Genomic DNA, 19,842 nt, shown 5'->3' on the forward strand with positions numbered 1-19,842 from the left:
CTGTATATGCTGATTACCTATCTGGACTTTGTAAGTGTTACTTTACTTCTTTCCTTAATAAAAATGCACTATAGTCCCCTCTTCTTTTTTTGGGCACGATCTCTGTGGCGATATCCCCTTGTTTGGAAGCCTATAGATCCCCTTTAATTTGGAGGCAGTTGGTTGTTCCATTCCATTCGAGAATTGCATCACCAAATCGGACTCTTGGACAAGATCAGTATATACCTACATCTCTCTCTCATGTGGTAAGAGTCCCCTCCTATCACTGGGTGTTATCACGTGTATTTAAGTTTGTGAAGTCACTCACTTGGATCATCGTTTGGGAAGAGGTTACACCCACCTTCCATCATTCCCTATTCCTCACAAAGACTGTTTGGTTGTAAAGACTTTTGTGTGAACTGCTTGTTCCAGCAGACACCATACATGAACATTTTTGTTCCTTTATTTTGATATTAGCGCACTTTTGTAATTTATGTTTCACATGTTACAATTTTTTCAAAGAATATAACAGCAACATCACAAAGAAACGACATCCATATATCATTGCATTCAGGTGACTATTATAGCGAGCATGTGCCCATGTGCATAGAGGGAAGGAGAAATAAACACACGCAGACATTCTTTCCCAATAGTAATAGGACCATGCACATCCAGCAGTATAGTACACACCTCTACGAAGTATCAAAAACACACCTGAAGTACTAAGTGCCAAGGATAAGGGAAGGGGAAGGAACAGTGGCAGAAAACTGAAAAGGGAAGAGGGGGGGGGGGGTTAGGAGGGGAAAGGAAAGGAGAGGAAGGGAGGACTCTGCACGCTAGATCGTCTCAAAAAAAAAAAATGCCACCCTATCCCATGAGCAGCCGATCCATAACCAACTGGGGAGGAGCCAGGGCAAGGTTGCCATAATGAGGTAAATTTCTTGTGGGCCTTTCGATGCTGATATGTCAGTTTTTCCCTGATTAATGAGGCATTGATCTGTGTTATACACTGGCCCCTGCTCGGCACCCTGGAGGAGATCCAGAATCTAGCAATCAATTTGCGAGCAATGTACAACAATCTCAACACGGCAACATGAGCATTTGGGGTTAGAGTTTCCACCTCCAAAGCACCAAGCAGACAGACCACAGGATCCCTCAGCAGCTGGAAGTTATACACTTTAGAAATTGTGGCAATTACCTCCCCCCAGTAGCGAAACAGTTTGGGACATCTCCACATCATGTGTATAAGTGTACCCTGGTCTCTCTCACATTTGGGGCACAAGGGGGTAGATCTGCGTCCCCAACGGAACAATTGTACCGGTGTTCTGTAGGCTCTATGAAACAAAAATAAGTGAGATATCTTGTGGGAGGCCGATACCGTCACCAAAGGGATCGATGAGAGGCATAAATCCCACGTTTCCCCATCTATGGGTCCCAGATCCCCCTCCCACCCCGCACGAGCAGGGAGGGATGAGGGGTCCTGCACGGGGTTGGGGACAGCCAAGCCACCACTATCCTTGTCCATCTGAAGGGTAGCCAGCTTAATTCTAGCCACCTTTTTGCACCAAATCAGTTCACGGAATTGGGATTCAATCCTATAAAACCACTTCCGGGGTATCCAGATCGGGGAGTTGTGTAGGACATAAAGAAGTTGTGGAGCCCACACCATCTTAAATAAATTGACTCGGCTTGCAACCGATAAAGGAAGTTTGCACCAGCTCGTGCACTTAGAGCGGAACTTCTGCAGCAGAGGTACGAGGTTCAACGTGATATATTGGGTGGGATCAGGAGACACCTGAATCCCCAAATATTTAAAAGAGTCAACCACTCTCACTGCAGATGCGCAGTCCGGGAGAGGCTGAGTTATGGGATCAAGGGGCATTAAAACTGATTTATCCCAATTTATGGAAAATCCAGACAGGGATCCAAAATAGTCAATAAGGGACATCAACGCTCACAAGGATCCCCCCGTGTCACCTAGATAAAGCAGCGTGTCATCTGCATAAAGTGAGACAACGTCTGCATGAGAGCCCCTTCTGAACCCCACTATGTCAGGGGAGGACCGAATCCGCGCCGCTAAGGGCTCCAGCGCCATGGCAAACAGCAATGGAGATAGCGGGCATAGAAACATAGAAACATAGAATGTGTCGGCAGATAAGAACCATTTGGCCCATCTAGTCTGCCCAATATATCTGAATCCTATGAATAGTCCCTGGCCCTATCTTATATGAAGGATAGCCTTATGCCTATCCCATGCATGCTTAAACTCCTTCACTGTATTTGCAGCTACCACTTCTGCAGGAAGGTTATTCCATGCATCCACTACTCTCTCAGTAAAGTAATACTTCCTCATATTACTTTTAAACCATTGCCCCTCTAAGGGAGCCCTGTCTAGTCCCCCTGTGCAAACAGAAAGGTCCAGAAAGCTCCCCGTTCACCCTAAGTCTAGCCGTGGGAGCAGCGTATAGTACCCGCACCCATGTCAGAAAGTTATCTCCCACACCAAAGCGCTTGAGAACCTCCCAGAGGTACACCCATTCAACGCTATCAAATGCCTTAGCGGCATCTAGTGAAAAGACTGCCCGGTTCCCCGGGTTGTCCACCGGGATCTGAAGGTTCAGGAATAGCCTGCGGAGATTAAGTGCCGTCGATCTGGTCGGGATAAACCCCGACTGATCCCTATGGACAACCCCCTGGACAACGGAGGACAGCCTAGTGGCCAGTATCTTAGCAAGAAGTTTAACATCCGTTGTGAGTAGAGATATAGGTCTATAAGAATCCGCTAAAAGCGGATCCTTGCCAGGTTTCAGCAGTAGGACAACTATAGCTTCGAACATAGAGGCAGGGAGGTGGCCAACACGGAAGGCTTCGTTGAACACCCGCAGCAGCACGGGCACCAACTGTTCAGCGTATCGGCCGCAAACCTCCGACGGGAGACCATCCGCCCCCGGAGATTTACCCGGCTTAGTGGATTTCAAGGCCACATAAATTTCACTTTCCGTAATGGGAACCCCAAGCACAGCCACGTCCGAGGCAGACAGAGAAGGCAACTCACAGGAAGCCAAAAAATCAGCAACTTCCTGGGAAGTAGCTGAGATTTTAGAGGAGTAGAGATCAACATAAAACTCCCCAATCACTCTCCCTACGTCAGCCGCGGCGTGCCAGAGCACCCCCTGAGGGTCTTTGATCATGGGTATAAAGGCCGCAGGTTGTTGTGAACGAACCAGCATGGCCAACATATGACCTGTATTCTCTCCCTCTTCAAAATACCTCTGCTGCACGAAGAACCGCTTATTTTCAGCTTTTTGAATCGATACAGACTTGGCCATAGACTGGGCAGCCAGCCAAGACCTCTGAGTGTCATCAGACGGATCTCTCACATAAGTGTCCTCTGCCCTCTTACCGCGTCTAACACATTAGTCTCCCATTGCTTGGTGCCCGTCTTAATGTTATTAACCACACTTATAAATTGACCTCTCATAAAAGCCTTAGCTGCATCCCACACCACCCCCACCTCAGCGGAGTTTAAATTATCAGCAAAAAAGGACGCCAGTTTGGGCGGTAAGAGGTCAGGGTTAGGAAAGAGCGTCAGCCAGAAAGCATTACGTTTCCAAAGTGAAGTCCCCCTAGTATCCAGAAGAGACAAACGAACCCAAAGGGGAGAGTGATCGGTTATCTCCCAGGGGGCATAATCCGCCGCAACCACCAGAGGCAGCAGCGAACCATTACCCAACCCTAGATCAATTCTAGATTAGCCCGAGTGGGACGCCAAGAAGCACAAAAACCTCCGCACCTCAGGGTGCCCCAACCTCCACACATCTGTCAGTCCGAGTTCACCCACCAACCGTGCAAGGGGCGTAGCCCCCCCCCGGCCGGCACAGGTCCACCGGAGTGAGAGGAGAACCTATTAGGAGAGGTGTGACTATGACCTCACCAGTTAATGTATAGAATGTCCCAACCAATGGGGATAATGTTTCATCCCGCTGGGTTTAACTTATGGTAATTTTAATAGTCCTTTGTTCATATCGTATAAAAAGTAGAACCCAGATGTGAGAGATTACACAGCATTACACATTACTGACAACACCACTTATACTTGCAACATACACACTACTACATCCATCGATATACTCATCCAGACATACTCCATCTTGCTCCATCATTTATCTGAAACTTGGAGGGAAGCCACCATCTTAAGGACTCTGGTAATGACCATTTGAAGCTAGCAGCCATCTTAAGTGTGGTAAATATGCCTTGCTGTGTTATTTGATTTTATTCAACAATTGTTTATTTCCTTCCTTATATGTTTTATATTGCATATTTAGGGGTAATAAGATTACAATCCCAGCCGTATAAACCATAGTAGATTTTTCTCTAAATAGCTGATTTTTGTTTTTATACATTTTTATTAATATCAGATTCAGCGCATTATTGCGATTTTAGTCTTCGGTTTTGCATGGCTTATTCTCGCTCCATCTGCAGTGAAGTGACTTTTGGCTATGCAATTCGAAAGACAATTGTGGTCTGTTTATATAGAACACTTACCTATGGTTTATGCTATACCTGGGGAAATGGTAATCTTGCTTTCACTTTCATTATTGAGCTAAATATCACATTGCATTTATCGTTTGAAGTTTGCATTTTATGTAGAGTTATCTTTTTGTGTCATTTCCTGTTTGATCATTTATTGTGAATACATGTCTTGTGAATAAATATTTTTATATATTCCATACTGTAGACTGTACTCACTAAGATTGGTATATGCTTTTAAGAAGAAATTAATCAATTAAAAAGAATTCGCTACATATTGATTTGTGGAAATAAGTGGAGATTCTCCTTCCTCACAGATCTTTGCTTATTGACATAAATAGACACTGTTATATTCAGAGCAGTATAAATATTCTGACAGGTAATATCATGTAACATTAAAAAAAAAAAAAAATGAAACTTCTACAATTTAACTCTAGGGTATCTGTTTTCAGAAAACATATATAATGTTTTGGAGGTTTTATGTAATCTTCAGGACTAAAATTATTTTTTAAGCATGTGTGCAAAAAAATTTCAAAAACCGCCCTGACATTGAAAGGGTTAAGGGTCCAGGCTTTGCCTATTAGGGTAGTCATACACTCAAAGGGGTCTTCAGGGGTCTGGGAACCATAGAAATTGATCACAGCCTGGAGATGTATAGAACACTGCAGCCAATTTCACATGTTCTACTTTGTGCCAACCTAATGCAGGATCCAGTGCCTGAAGCTAACATTGTCTGTCCACATGATACAATGGGGTCTAGGTACAATCCCTAAGGTACACACAAAGGGTAACAGATATAGAAAACTGCTAGGTAGCTCAAGGCAATAGGCAGTTAGATGATGAGAAAAGTTCAAGATTAAATTTTTTAAAGAAAAGAAAAATACTTCCTTGGAGAAAAACAGGTCCATTATCTAAGGGCACTAGCAAACGACTGGAGTGGGCAGGGTTATATAGATACACTCTTTTGGAGGGGCCCTAGTAAAAGCTTTTGTCAGTACCCAATCGCCTGAAGGTAGCAGCATATATCCCATGGTCTAAGAATACAAGTTGTATATCCTGTACTGTATAATTAGGATATAGCTTTTATTGCAAGAAAGGTAAATTAGCATCACCACAAGTTTGAATTAGATATTTTAATTATTTCTAAGATGGTACACTACATGCTCATTATAACCTCCTACTCCCCTAAGCACTGGTTCAAAGCCTCACCTGTGGTGCAGTCTGTAAAGCAAATGATGCGAGAGTGGGCTGTGGTTGGCTTGTGGCAGCAGTGAAGAGAGCTGGGATAGAAGGTGAAACTAGTCCGGCTGAAGACTTTACTAAACACATCAAACAGGAAGCCAAAAAAAAAAAAAAACCACAAAACATTCAATTAATATGATAAGAAAATTACACAGTATACAGTAGTCGGCAAGCATTTTAACACATTAGGAAATATTTGTTCCTGCTGACAACTTGTAAAATGACCCTAGACAGCTAGGTGCTTGCTGTCGTTTTTTTTTTTTCTTTTTTTTTTAGAAATAACTGGATTTTTGTCTTACTGTAAAATCCTTTTTCTTTGATGTTCATTGATGAACACAGCTCCATATCATCTTGACCTTGGGTTTATACTACCCTACAGGAGTAGGACAATAAGCGGAAAAAAGTTTGACTACGCCTATAGGGCAGTCCCAGGGTGTATACTCCCACTTCCTTCTATAGGTCTTCAGTTTTATGACAAGCAGTGTCAGAAGAACATATAACCCAACTCAGTAAAGGGGTGAGTTCTGTTCTTCTTAACAGTAGGGTTATACTGCCCCCTACAGGAGTAGGACACCAGGCAGAAAAAAAAAATGGCTACGACTATGTGTAGTCCCAGGAGGTATACTCCCTCTTTCTGCTATAGGATGTCAGTTTTGTAACAAAGCAGCGTCAGAGAAAACAATACCAACCCAACTCAAAAAAAGAGGGGCGGGTACTGCGTCCGTCAATGAACATCAGATAAAAGGAATTTATGGTAAGACAAAAATCACGTTTTTTCTTTTGTTCGCTGACGGATACAACTCCATATCTTCTTGACCCTTGGGACGTCTAAAAGCAGTGTTAACATGAAGGGAGGAAGCGCACAGCAATAAACATACTTCCCAAAGGCTACACGTAGCCAACCAGGTAAAACAGGAGCTCAACCAACAACTGGAGATCACCTGACAAAAAAAATACACCCTCAAAGACTAATCCTCTCCAACAGTGGCCTGCAAAACCTTGCAGCCAAAGGCAGCATCCGCAGATGCCAACACATCCATCTTCTAAAGTTCAGTGAAAGTGTGCACGGACGACCAGGTGGCCACCTTGCAAACCTGCACCACTGACGCCTGATGATGGAAGGTCCAAGCGGCACTAAGCGCCCTTGTAGAATGTGCCTTAATAGGGAAAGGAGGATCCTGACCCTTAATGGAATAGGCCTGCACCACCATCAATCTCTTTAGGGTGCTTAGGGCACAAGGAAGGCAACACAATGTCTTCATTTAAATGGAAAACAGAGAGGACCTTAGGTAAGAACGACTGGCAGGGATGAAGCACCACTTTATCTCCCTGAACCACCAAGTAAGGTGAACGACAAGACAAAGCTGCCAGTTCCGACACCCTACGTGCAGAAAAAAAAGTCACCAAGAAGGCTACCTTCTGGGACAATGTACACAGAGGAATCTTGCAAATATTTTCCAACGGCGGTTACTAAAGAACCGACAGCACCAAATTGAGATCTCACGAGGGCAATGGAAACCGCACTGGGGGAACCAAGTGGCGAATCCCCTGAACAAAGGTGTGAACCAAAGAATGCAAAGTCAAAGGACTTTGAAGGAAATCCGCTAAGGCTGAACCTGGCCTTTGATGGTACCTGAGGTCAGACGCTGCTCAACACCACGTTGGAGGAAAGCCAAATTCCAAGCCACCGAAAAGGAGCGGGGGGGGGGGGTGAACCCCAAGAAATTCACACCTGCAAAGTACGCTCCTCAAGCGCGATGGTAAATCTTCCTAGAAGTAGATTTACTAGCTTGCAGCAGCCTGGGAATCACCAATTCAGACAACCATTTATCCTTCAGCACCAAGCTTCCGACAGCCAGCGACTGTATCAAGATGGAAGATCGGCCCTTGGGCCAACAGATCTTCTCTAAGAAGAAGTCTCCAAGGAGCACCTGCGACCAATCATATCAGCGTACCAAGACCGGCAAGGCTTGGTCGTAATCCCTACTGCCTATAACCTACATAGGAACCTTGGCAGAAGTTCCAGAAGAGGAAAGACGTATAGCAGATGATACTGGCCCCAAAGAAGCCACCAGTGTGTCTTTCGCATCAGCTAGAGGATCCCGAGACTGTGCCACAAACCTAAGCACCTTCCTGTTGAGATGAGAGTCCAACAAGACCATTGGGAGTATCCACCGGAGACACAACTGATGAAACACCTTGGAGGAAATGTCCGGAATATTGATCAGTAGTCTGGATTCTCCTAGAGTCCAGACCCCCTGAGTACAATCCGTGCAAAAAACGCCACCCCATTCGGACAGGCTGGCATCCATAGTGACCACTGTCCAGTACAGGGGAAGGAAGATTTTCCCTGTCGAAGCGCCGGAGAATGAAGCCACCAAATCAGAGACCCTCTTGTACCCTGGCTCAACAGGAATAGATTGCACTGTTCCTTATGAGACCTTTGCAAAGGGATATTCTTGCCATTGTCTCTAGACAATGGCAAGAACCGCCTCGAAGGTAGACACCTGACCCAGCACCCGCATGTCAGTCCTGAAAGATGACCAACTGCTGGACAATAGGAGCCTGAATTCATCCCGCAGAGTTTGGAGCTTGTCCCATGGGAGGAACACCCTGGCTGAGGCCGAGTCCAGAGCAGACCTAGATAAATTTAATTTACAATCAAACTCCAGCAGAGTCCGCACAGTTATCTAATTTCCCGGTTGTCTGTCAGAGCAGTCGGAGACTCTGCTCGTAAAAGAAGATCATCCAGGTACTCCAGCACCGCAATCCCCCACTGGCGCAACAATGCCAACACCGGGGCCAACACTTTGTGAAGACCCTAGGAGCCGAGGCAAGACCTCTTGATAATGCTCCTCACCCACGGCAAGCGGAGGAGGCACGGATGACCAACATATATCAAAATATGAAGGTAAGCGACCTTGATATCGGTAGAGGCCAGAAAAATTGTATTTTTGTAAAATCTTACCTGTAAAATTCCTTTCTCTGAGTCCTCCGACAGTCGCCGCCTCCTCTAAGTCATCACTGTTGGGTATTGACTTCCGCTCCGCAGGAGTAGCTAGGCATAAAGACTTAGTCAAAAGAACAAAGGCATTTGCATATACACACCCATGGGGGCTGTCCCATCTGGTCAATACCCCCCTGCAGTGACCACTCCCAACTCAGTTTGGTAGCATAGCAGTAGGTATTAAGAACCCCAAAAGAGGGGCGGGGGCAGCGACTGTCGGAGGACTCAGAGAAAGGAATTTTACAGGTAAGATTTTACAAAAATTCAGTTTTCTCTTGCGTCCTCCGACAGTCGCCGCCTCCTCTAAGTCATCACTGTTGGGATGTCCCAAAGCAGTATAGACATGAGGGGTGGGAGACGCAAAGGCAACGCAGTACCCACATCAGAGAAAGGAACCTTACATGCACAGTAAGAGAACCTCTGGGCAACAGAAAACAATGCTCAACAGGAGCAACAGCCCAGGAAAGCAAATACCAACAGCCAGGGACCCATAAAAAAAACAAGGGTCCTTCATGGCACTGCCGCACTGAGAACCTTGCGGCCAAAGGAGGCATCAGCTGATGCCAGAACATCTACTTTGTAGAATTTGGAAAAAGTGTGCACCGACGACCAAGTCGCAGCCTTGCACACCTGGGCCACGAGGCCCGATGCCAATAGGCCCAGGACGCACTCACAGATCTGGTAAAGTGTGCCCTAACAGGGAAGGGTGGAACCCGTTCCTTCAAAGCATAAGCCTGTTCAATGGTCTGTCTGATCCATTTGGCAATAGTCGCTGCGGATGCAGCCATGCCCTTCCGAGGTCCCTCAGGAAGGACAAAGAGGGAATCCGTCTTCTGAAAAGATTCCGTAGACGACAGGTAAACCCTGATCGCCCTGACAACATCCAAGGAATGCAGAGCAACCTCCTTAGGATGCTTAGGCTTCGTACAAAGCGAAGGTAGGACAACGTCCTCATTAATGTGGAACTCAGAGACCACCTTAGGAAGAAAGGAGGGATGCGGACGCAACACCACCTTATCCCGGTGAATCACCAAGTACGGAGAATGGCAAGATAACGCTGCCAGTTCTGACACCCTGCGAGCCGAAGTGATCGCCACCAAAAAACCTTCTTAGACAGCAGAGACAACGATATTTCCCGAATGTTTTCAAAGGGAGCACGCTGTAACACGGACAGAACTAAGTTCAAGTCCCATGGAGGTAAGGGCTCCTTCCTGGGAGGAGCCAAATGTCGCACACCTTGAATGAAGGTGTGAACCAGGGAACGAGACGCCACAGGGCGCTGAAAAAGAATAGCCAGTGCGCACACCTGGCCCTTGATCGTGGCCAGCGCCAGGCACTGGTCCACACCAGACTGGAGGAAGGCCAACACTCTCGACACCGAGTATGAACGAGGGGAGAACCCCTTGGACGCACACCAGGCGAAATAAGCCTTCCAGGTACGGTAATAGATTTTACCATAGGAGGAATTCCTAGCCTTGACAAGGGTAGGGGTGACCTCAGCGGAGAGACCCCTGTCCTTCAGGACCTGGATCTCAACAGCCAGGCCGTTAAAGCCAGCGACTGTAAAGCAGGATGGAAGATCGGACCCTGAGACAGGAGATCTTCCCGCAGAGGCAGACGCCACGGAGGCGCCACTGCCAGGTGAACAACGTCGGCGTACCAGGACCGGCATGGCCAGTCCGGAGCCACCAGAATCACCAGGTGCGGTTCCGAGACTAACCTGCGGAGGAACCTGGATAGAAACTGAATCGGGGGAAAGGCATACATCAGACGATACTGATGCCAAGGGGCTACCAAAGCATCCGAGGCGTCCGCCAGCGGATCGCGCGTTCTTGCCACGAACCTTTCCACCTTTCGATTTAGCTGGGATGCAAACAGATCCACGTCCGGGGATCCCCACCTCGCACACAGCATTTGGAAGACCTCCGGGTGTAGGGACCATTCCCCCTGGTCCAGGGTCTGGCGGCTCAGATAGTCGGCCTGCCAATTCTCCACACCCGGAATGTGAACTGCCGAAATTGCCGGGACATGAGTCTCGGCCCAAGACAGAATGTCGTTCACCTCCCGGACCGCCCGAGCACTCCTGGTGCCTTCTTGGTGGTTGATGTAAGCCACCGCGGTAGCATTGTCCGTCTGTACCCGGACAGGACGACCCCGAAGACGGTCCGACCACTGGAAGAGACAGAGTTTTATCGCTCGCAATTCCAGCACATTTATCGGAAGGGAGGACTCCTCCTCCGACCAAGTGCCCTGGGCAGACAGGTTGCCCAGGACTCCACCCCAGCCCGACAGGCTGGCATCCGTGGTAATCACCGTCCACACCAACGGACGGAAGGACTTGCCTTCTGCCACCGACGGGGATTGGAGTCACCACAGGAGAGCCAATCTGGTCTGACGACTCAAGGAGACACACAGATCCAGGGACTGAGGCAGTCTGTCCCACCTGTCCAGGATCTCCGCTTGGAGAGCCCGCGTGTGAAACTGAGCAAAGGGTATCGCCTTGAAGGCCGAAACCATCAACTCCAGGCTCCGCATACAGGCCCTGAGTGACGAGGACGGGCTGTCCCTGAGGGACCTGATCTCGTCCCGCAAAGTCCGGAGCTTGTCCTCCGGCAAGAACACCTTTGCCTGAGCAGAGTCCAGAATCATTCCCAGGTAGGGAAGACGAAGCGATGGAGACAACGTCGATTTCTGAACGTTGATGGTCCATCCGAACTCCTGGAGCGTCTGTACCGTGGAGGACAGATCGCGCACTAGGTCCTGGCTGGCACGTGATCTCAGAAGCAGATCGTCCAGGTAACCCAAGACCGCAATGCCCTGAGCCCTCATCAGGCCCAGAACCGGCGCCAACACTTTGGTAAAAACCCTTGGTGCCGAAGCGAGACCGAAGGGTAACGCCACAAACTGGTAGTGGTCCTCTGCGATAGCAAAACGAAGGTACCGCTGATGACCCCCGAAAATGGGGATGTGCAGGTACGCATCTTTCAGATCTATCAAAACCAGGAATTCTCCTGGACTCAAGGAGGCCACCATCGAACGGAGAGACTCCATACGGAACTTCCGAACACGCACAAAGCGGTTCAGCGCTTACAGTTCCAGAATAGGACGCACTTTGCCCTCCTTTCTGGGCACAGTGAACAGATTTGAATAAAAACCCCCGGTTTGAGGGAAAGAATCTGTCCACCGGCCGGGAAAGGAATTCGATCTTGTATCCCAATCGAATGATTTACAGAGCCCACCTGTCCGATATCCGGAGCAGCCAAGGTTGGAGGAAACCGCGCAAACGTCCCCCCACCCCTGAAATGGGTGAGGGCGCCCCTTCAGGCAGAGGCGGAGTGTCCCGCCGAGCCGGCATTGCTGGACTTCTGATTACCCGCCCAGGGCTTCTTTTGACTGCCCTGGGCCTTGAAGGGCTTGCCCTTGGATTGGTTCCGAAAGGCACAAAAAGGACCCCTGAGTGGATCTAGGCGCAGAACCCCGCTTGCTTTGAAAGGACTTGTTCTTCGGGTTCTGGGGCAGCATGGTGCTCTTGCCCCCCATGACGCCTGTCACCAAGGTATCCAACGCCTCGCCAAAAAGGCGAGAGCCAGCATAGGGAAAATCAGTAACTGTTTTCCGCGAGGACCGGTCAGCCGACCCGCTCTTAAGCCATATCAGTCGCCGGTTAAGTACCGAGACACTAGAGAGGCGAGCTACTAAAGGGGCCTCATTCAAGGCCGCATCACACAGATACATGATTCCCTGGTGGATTTGATCCACCATTTCCAGCCGGGCAAGCGGAACATCACCAGACACGAGGTTGCTCCTAAGCACCTTAGTCCAATCAGCCACCGCCTGAGCCACCAAAACGGACGCGAAAACGGGTCTGAGCAACGAGCCCGTCACCGTATAGGAATGGCGGGCTAGAGACTCCAACCGTCGGTCCGCGGGATCCCGGAAAACCGGGGTATCCTCAGAAGGAACCAAGGTAGCCTTGTTTAACACGGCCACAGTGTGATCTACCTGTGGAGGCACACACCATCGTGATTCCGTAGCTGGTGCAAAAGGAGAAAGCAATTTGAACCGACTAGGCACCAGGAATGGACGTTTTAACGTGCGCCACATTTCATTAACGGTGTAATGATACTCAGCTGGGCAGGGAAAAACCTGCGCCGACTTGTGGGTCCTGTGCGTCCCAAATGAGGACACCATGCCCGGAGGACAGGGCTCATCCTCCAAATGTAGTGTTTCCTAAACAGAAACAATTAATTCATCCATGGTCGCCCGCTCTTCAGGAGACCCCGGGGAAGAGGTATCAACCCCTTCCACCTCTGCCTCCCCCTCAGACCCCAGCAGGTCCAAGGATGAGCGAGACCCTGAAAAGGGCACGCTCGCAGCAGCAGCAGCCATATCACCATCTGAATCAGAGGATAGAGACAATCTGAGCCTTTATTTAAGCAGCACGTTCAGCCATCAGCATTTCCATAAATGACACCAAGGACGCCACTACATCGGCCAAATCAGGTCTCAGAGGGGCCACAGGAGAACTGGGAACCCCCACCAGAGTTGGGGAGAAATTTTCTGTCCTGAGAATCCATTACTCAAATGACAAACAACAGTGCAAAAAAAGTTTGTACTGCCCCTTTAAGAGCGCTGCGGAGTGCGCAGCCCACCGCTACAGCTACAGTGACAAAGACCCCCAAACAGGAGAAGACAAAACTGAGCTAGAATGACAATACAGAAAAAATATTGAGAGCAATAACCTGCAGAGCCCCGCAGAGTGTTGCTCCTTGCTGCTAGAGTAGGCTGAACGAATAGGCTGCATGACTCAGTGAAAATGGCTGCCCCATAGGTTTTGCATGGAAGGCTCCGCCAAAATGGCCACCGAACATGCGGTCGGAACGATCGTTCGGTTACCGCAAAATGGTGGCGAATGGCGCCAAAAACAGCATGTAGCTAGCCCACAAAGAAGCCCAACATGCCTGCCCATACTTAAAAATGGCGGACCGCGCGGATTCACCCGCTGCGGTCGCCACACACTCAGTCTGCACCCCCACCAACACCGAAGTGACACAGGGAAGGGGGACCCCCAAAAAACACATAGCACCGCAGCACATGTACAACCGATCCCCGCAGGGACCGCATCAGGGAGTCCCACAGGCACAGACATGGGGAACACACAGCAACACAGACTGCCACCCCAGACAGAGGCCCCACACAGAAGTACTTACCTGTACCAGATGGCGTGGGGTGCCTCTATGAACGGAAAGCCGTTGTCCTCATATGACAGGGAGTGCCGTTTGCCAGGGACATGACACTGCAGCATCGCAGATGTGTCCTGTAAGGTAGCAACCTCACGGCTGCATCCCTGCTGCGAACAGGGATGGGTCGTTCATAGTGCCAGGACGAACCACGGCTGAACGCTCGATGGCGGGCTGGGGGTCCATCTGACCCTCTGCCCTGGAGAACCAGGGCAGTCAGTCCGAATCCCAGCACCGCATGATCCATCTTCATCCGAAGAATCAACTAAAACTAAAGCTTACAAAATAAACAGCTAGTAAAGTAAGAGAAAACTGACATTTTCAAAAGAAAATCAAATAAAAAAGATTAGATAGGCTGAGACTGTAGCCCCAGCATAGGGAAGCCTAACTACTCCTGACGCTAGGCAGATTAAAACTGAGCTGGGAGTGGTCACTGCAGGGGGGTATTGACCAGATGGGACAGCCCCCATGGGTGTGTATATGCAAATGCCTTTGTTCTTTTGACTAAGTCTTTATGCCTAGCTACTCCTGCGGAGCGGAAGTCAATACCCAACAGTGATGACTTAGAGGAGGCAGCGACTGTCGGAGGACGTAAGAGAAATCCCAATGATGTATGGATGCCACTACCGTACGAATGGACTCTATTTGGAACATCTGTACCCGCACAAGTGGTTCAGAGCTTTGAGGTCCGATATTGGACGTACCTTGCTTTCCTTCCTGGGACCTGTAAACATGTTTGAATAAAACCCAGGAAAAAAACGTTCAGATTCTGAGACCGGAACAATCACCCCTTGTAGCAGCAAGTCTTTCATCGCTCCGAAGAGACCTCGCAGGCGGTATGGGGATAAACCCAAGTAGGAAGGAAAGCACCTCACTGGGGGGATAAGTCCAAAACTCGATCTTGTAGCCGGACTGAATCAGCTTGTGGACCCACTTGTCGAATCAGGGAGGTCCACGGGTCCAGAAGGACCCTCTACCGGCTTACCAGATCAGGTCCTATTGGGACCTCAGGAGGAGGCCCTTAAAGACTTAGATCCCTTGTCTTAAATTCCTGATTAATGATATCATCCAGGGAGGATCCGAACAGGTGATCCCCCATAAAGGGAAGATCAGATAAGGCCTTCTTGGAAGCCTGATTCGCAGATCAGCATTTCAGCCATATCCTGCGCCGAAGGACATCCCATGCATCCCCCATGTGTAAAATTTCCTGCACTGATACAATCAGTACATCCATCAGTGCCTTTTCATGCGCATATGTAATAAAAGAGCAATCATCCTTCCTATTAGAGCACTCGAAGTGCGTGGAAGCAGACCCAGTAGGGTTGCTATATACTAAGCTCACCCTGAAAACATAACAAGCAGGGGAGGCCGCCGACCTCAGTCCCGCAAGGAGACGCCAGCCAAGGGTCCACAGCAGGACCACCTATTAGACCCCCCAAAAAAGCAAGAGGGTTGCCTTCCATAGAGTACATAGCCCCCTTGAGGGAGTGGGGCGCTTCCATGATGCGGACATGCAGGCAGAGTACCCTGGCCCACACAATAATGGCTGCTACACCATCACTAAAAATGAAGCGCCCCCACAGCGCCACCCAGTTCAAGGGAGGCGCCAGGCTGACCATATGGCCCAGCAGGTCCAAGGCCGCGACCTAAATTTCAGTGGAGGCCCAGCCGCATTTGCCCAGATTCATAATCTGGCAGATGCCCAGGGAGAGAGTTGGGGGCCTCAGCTAAACTCACTGAGGCCGTCCCCCAACAGCAGCGCCCAAAGCAGCTGTGTGGCCCAGTAGGCTGCAAGCCGCAGCCTTAATTTTTGAGGGCGCCCCGCCTCCAGGATGCAAGCCCCAGTGGAGCCGACCACCCAGGGCAGCGGGGGAGAAGGCAGATGCCCGTCAGCAGCTCTGTCAGCTTCAGCAGCTTGGACAGCTTGGTCAGCAGCTCAGACAGCTTGGTCCGTCAGCCACAAGTAGGCCGCAAAGCCGCAGCCTAATGTTTTGGCCCGATTCAGCCGCGTGAGGTGCATACCCCATAAAAGATTCGCTCCCCCGCTTGGCCAGCAGCTTGGACAGCTTGGTCAGTAGCTCGCTAGGGAGAAAACACAAGCGCCACTCTGAGTGCAGTAACTTGAGATTTATTGCATGAATTTAATGGAACAAAGGGTACTCACAAATAGAATAAAATAAAGGCTCATGACAATACTCCGGTCGGATCAGGATGGCTTGAGCGGTGACGGTCGACAGGCTGTGAGCGGTAGCTGGCCGCTCTTCCTGGTCCCAGGGACACACAGAAGCCGATCCGTCGTCACTTCCGGTAACGTGATGACGTCAGGGCGCCGGCGACGCGTTCTCGGAGCATGCGCTCCTTCTTCAGGCCGATACTGCGCCATTTTGGAAGTGGGATTAAATAGAGAAGGAGCCTGAACCTGCTCGGTCCTAAAGCCCGCCTTATAATCAACTATAACGGCACATAATGTTATAGCATACAGCATCTACTTCATGGATAAAGATTTTTAGCATTTTGGGCTGCAATGTTCCATTAAATTCATGCAATAAATCTCAAGTTACTGCACTCAGAGTGGCGCTTGTGTTTTCTCCCTAGCTGGCTCCAAGCATTCTTCTACTTGTCACTTGAGCAGCCTCAGGAGTGCACCTTGGGATAATTCATGGACTCCCTTTCTATGGACCTTTTTATGGACCTTTTACATATGGACTTATGAATTATCCATTTATTTTATTTATTGACAACCCTTCATATTGGTTGTTTGTGTTAAGTGCCACTTGTGAAGTCCTTGGTGAAACTTTTATTACCCGTTGTGCGCCAGCTGTTTTTCTTTTTTTTATTTGGTCAGTAGCTCGGACAGCTTAATCCATTAGCCACGAGTAGGCAGCAAAGCCCCAGCCTAAATTTTTAGCCCAGTCTGGCCAAGTGAGGCGCTCACCCGCAGGTAATAAAACATCCCCCAGCCACAACAATCGCTGCAGGAAGCCAAAAGGAAATCCCTGCCTCGGTCACTAACCCCCAGGAGGCAGGGAACCCACTCAAAACCCCAGGTCAGCAGCAACCACATCCAACCCCCCCCCCTTCTGGAGAATGTGAGAAAGACTGGTCCTACCGCTCCTTGGGGGGGGGGGGGGGGAGACCCACAGTGACTGTTTACAGGGGCCGGGGGGGATTGAGGGGAACCCAGGGGTCCGACCATCCTGGGGAGGGGCCCATGTCCACTCCGAAAGACCACCAAGGGAGAGGGGGGACACTACTTATCACACCTCAGAACCTGGTGGGGACTACTCCAGGCAGACCACTGCACCATCTAGGAATGGGGTATGCTGCAGGCCAGAGGCACGCTGTGACTCAGGTCATGACCAGGGCTATGCGTCCTCGTGAGGTATTTACTCGCCGGCCAGCCCCCGTCCAGTGGGGCTATGTCATGGCTGGACTGGGGAGACCGTAAGGATCTAGGATATCCAGTCCGTCGCCTAGTCCAGCAGTTGACTGTAGTGTTCACAGGAACAGAAAATAATAAAAGAAGCAAAAAATTCCAATTAAAAAAGGAAAAAAATGCTAGGACCATAGATCTCAACAAGGAACTATGTCCTTACTCCTGACTAGGCAGAAAAAAACTGAAGACCTATAGCAGGAAGTAGACGTATACCTCCTGGGATTGCCCTATATGGGTAGTCAAACTTTTTTTCTGCCTAGTGTCCTACTCCTGTAGGGGGCAGCAAAAACCCAAGGGTCAAGAACATATGGAGCTGTGTCCATCAATGAACAAAAGAGAAATTTTCTTTTTCACTTCTTCAATCTGTCCAGCCCTAAATATGAGCATTTGGTGGTTATAAATAAAGAAACTGCGCCTGGGCTAAATTTTTGTACGGTCCCGTAGGTTAAAGTTGAACTTGAAACAGATATACAGTTGGTAGAGAAAATAATCCCCCCCCCCCCCCTTAAAAGCATATTTTGTTGCATTGCAGCCTAAACTGAAGACACAGTTTTTGTTTTATCCAGCTGTATTTACTGTGCACCTTTATAACATCCATGTAAAAGATTAAACACCAACATGCCAGAAAATATAAAAAAAATCAAAAACCGAATCACTGAATTGGAAAAATCACCCCCCCTTAAGTCAGTATTTTATTGGCCCACATTCTGCTTTAATTACAGCCTTTAGTCTGTTGGGATATGGATTTCTGCCAGACATATCATTTGGTGTTGAGGCCAAATAATTCAATTTTCGTCTCAAATGACCACCTTAAATGCACCTTGAAGATTCTAAAGCTGGATACACACTATCCAACATTTGTGGTTAGATTTCCTTCAGATTTACCTTTTCTATGTAGTGCAAGGGCCTGCCAGATTGCATAGAAATTGAAAGTGTTTAGGTTTGACCTCATATTATATGGTTTTGGTAAGTCTAAAGGAAAAAGTCTTCAGAAAATCTTATAGTGTGTATGGCCCATAAGGCCACATGGAAAAGGGTGTTATGGAATTATTTGGCCTCAACACCAAACGATATGTCTGGTGGAAATCCAATACATATCACCATTCCTACAGTAAAGCATGGAGGTGGTAATATAACTAAAATGGTGTTATGGGGGTGTTTCTCTGCAGCAAGGACTGGAGCACTGGTCAGGATAGAAGGAAAGATGGATGGGGCAAAATACCATCAAATTCTTGAGGGGAAATCCGCTGCCTTCTGCCAGAAAGTTGTCAATGGGAATGTTTACCTTTCAACATGACAATGACCCAAAGCACACAGCAAAAATGACTACACAGTGGTTGAAGGAGAAAAAAAATGGATTTTTGTCTTACCGTAAAATAGTTTTCTCTGAAGTTCATTGACGAACGCAGTCTCTGTTCTTAACAGTAGGGTTATACTGCCCCCTACAGGAGTAGGACACTACTGCAGAAAAAAAGTTCTGTCTACGCCTATGGGCAGTCCCAGGAGATATACTCACTCTCTCTGCTATAGGATGTGAGTTTTGTAACAAAGCAGTGTCAGAGAAAACAATACAATCCCAACTCAAAAATAAAAAAAGGGGTGGGTACTGCGTCCGTCAATGAACTTCAGAGAAAAGGATTTTACGGTAAGACAAAAATCCAAATGTCTCTATCGTTCATTGAGGGGCACAGTCTCTGTTCTTCTTAACAGTAGGGACGTACCAAAGCAGTGCCATAAAACATGAGGGGTGGGAACAGCAGAAAATAATTCCCCAAGGCTGAACCATAGCCAACCGGCAACATAGAACTGATCAGAACCACAAGATGAGACCCACCTGAAAAAAAACATTAAAACACCCCCAAGGGAGACTAAAGCCCCCCTTAAACAGTAGCCTGCAAAACTTTGCGGCCAAAGAATGAATTTGCAGGTGCCAGCACATCCACCTTATAAAACTTTGTGAAGGTATGAACAAATGACCAGGTAGCCGCCTTACAAACCTGAACCACAGATGCCTGATGGCGAAAGGCCCAGGAAGCACTAAGCGCCCGAGTAGAATGCTCCTTAACAGAGAAAGGTGTAACCTGACCCTTCAGTGAATAAGCCTGCACAACTGTCTGTCTAATCAATCTGGAAATATTCGCAGGAGACGCAGGCAGCCCTTTCTTTGGTCCATTCGTGAGTACAAAGAGCGAATCCGACTTCTGAAAAGACTTAGTGGTCGCCAAGTACACCTTGATTGCCCGAACCACATCCAAAGTATGCAGTGCAAATTCCTTAGGATGTTTAGGCTTAGGACACAAGGAGGGTAGCACAATGTTCTCATTTAAGTGGAAACTGGAAACCACCTTTGGAAGGAAGGACTGATCCGGATGAAGCACCACTTTATCCCTGTGAACCACCAGATAGGG

General features: G+C 48.5%; 1 protein-coding gene across 1 annotated transcript in view; it reads right to left on the reverse strand.

Annotated features, from left to right (window-relative positions):
* POU6F1 (POU class 6 homeobox 1) overlaps nt 1-19,842 on the reverse strand; it is a 220,988-nt gene that overhangs the window by 152,254 nt on the left and 48,892 nt on the right. Inside the window, exon 3 of the mRNA XM_082247200.1 lies at nt 5,719-5,828. Within this exon, the coding sequence (XP_082103326.1) occupies nt 5,719-5,828 (110 nt within the window). The remainder of the gene's footprint in view (nt 1-5,718; nt 5,829-19,842) is intronic.

The sequence above is a fragment of the Pelophylax lessonae genome (genome assembly GCF_965119305.1).
Source record: "Pelophylax lessonae genome assembly, chromosome: 2".
In the NCBI taxonomy this organism is placed as follows: domain Eukaryota; kingdom Metazoa; phylum Chordata; class Amphibia; order Anura; family Ranidae; genus Pelophylax; species Pelophylax lessonae.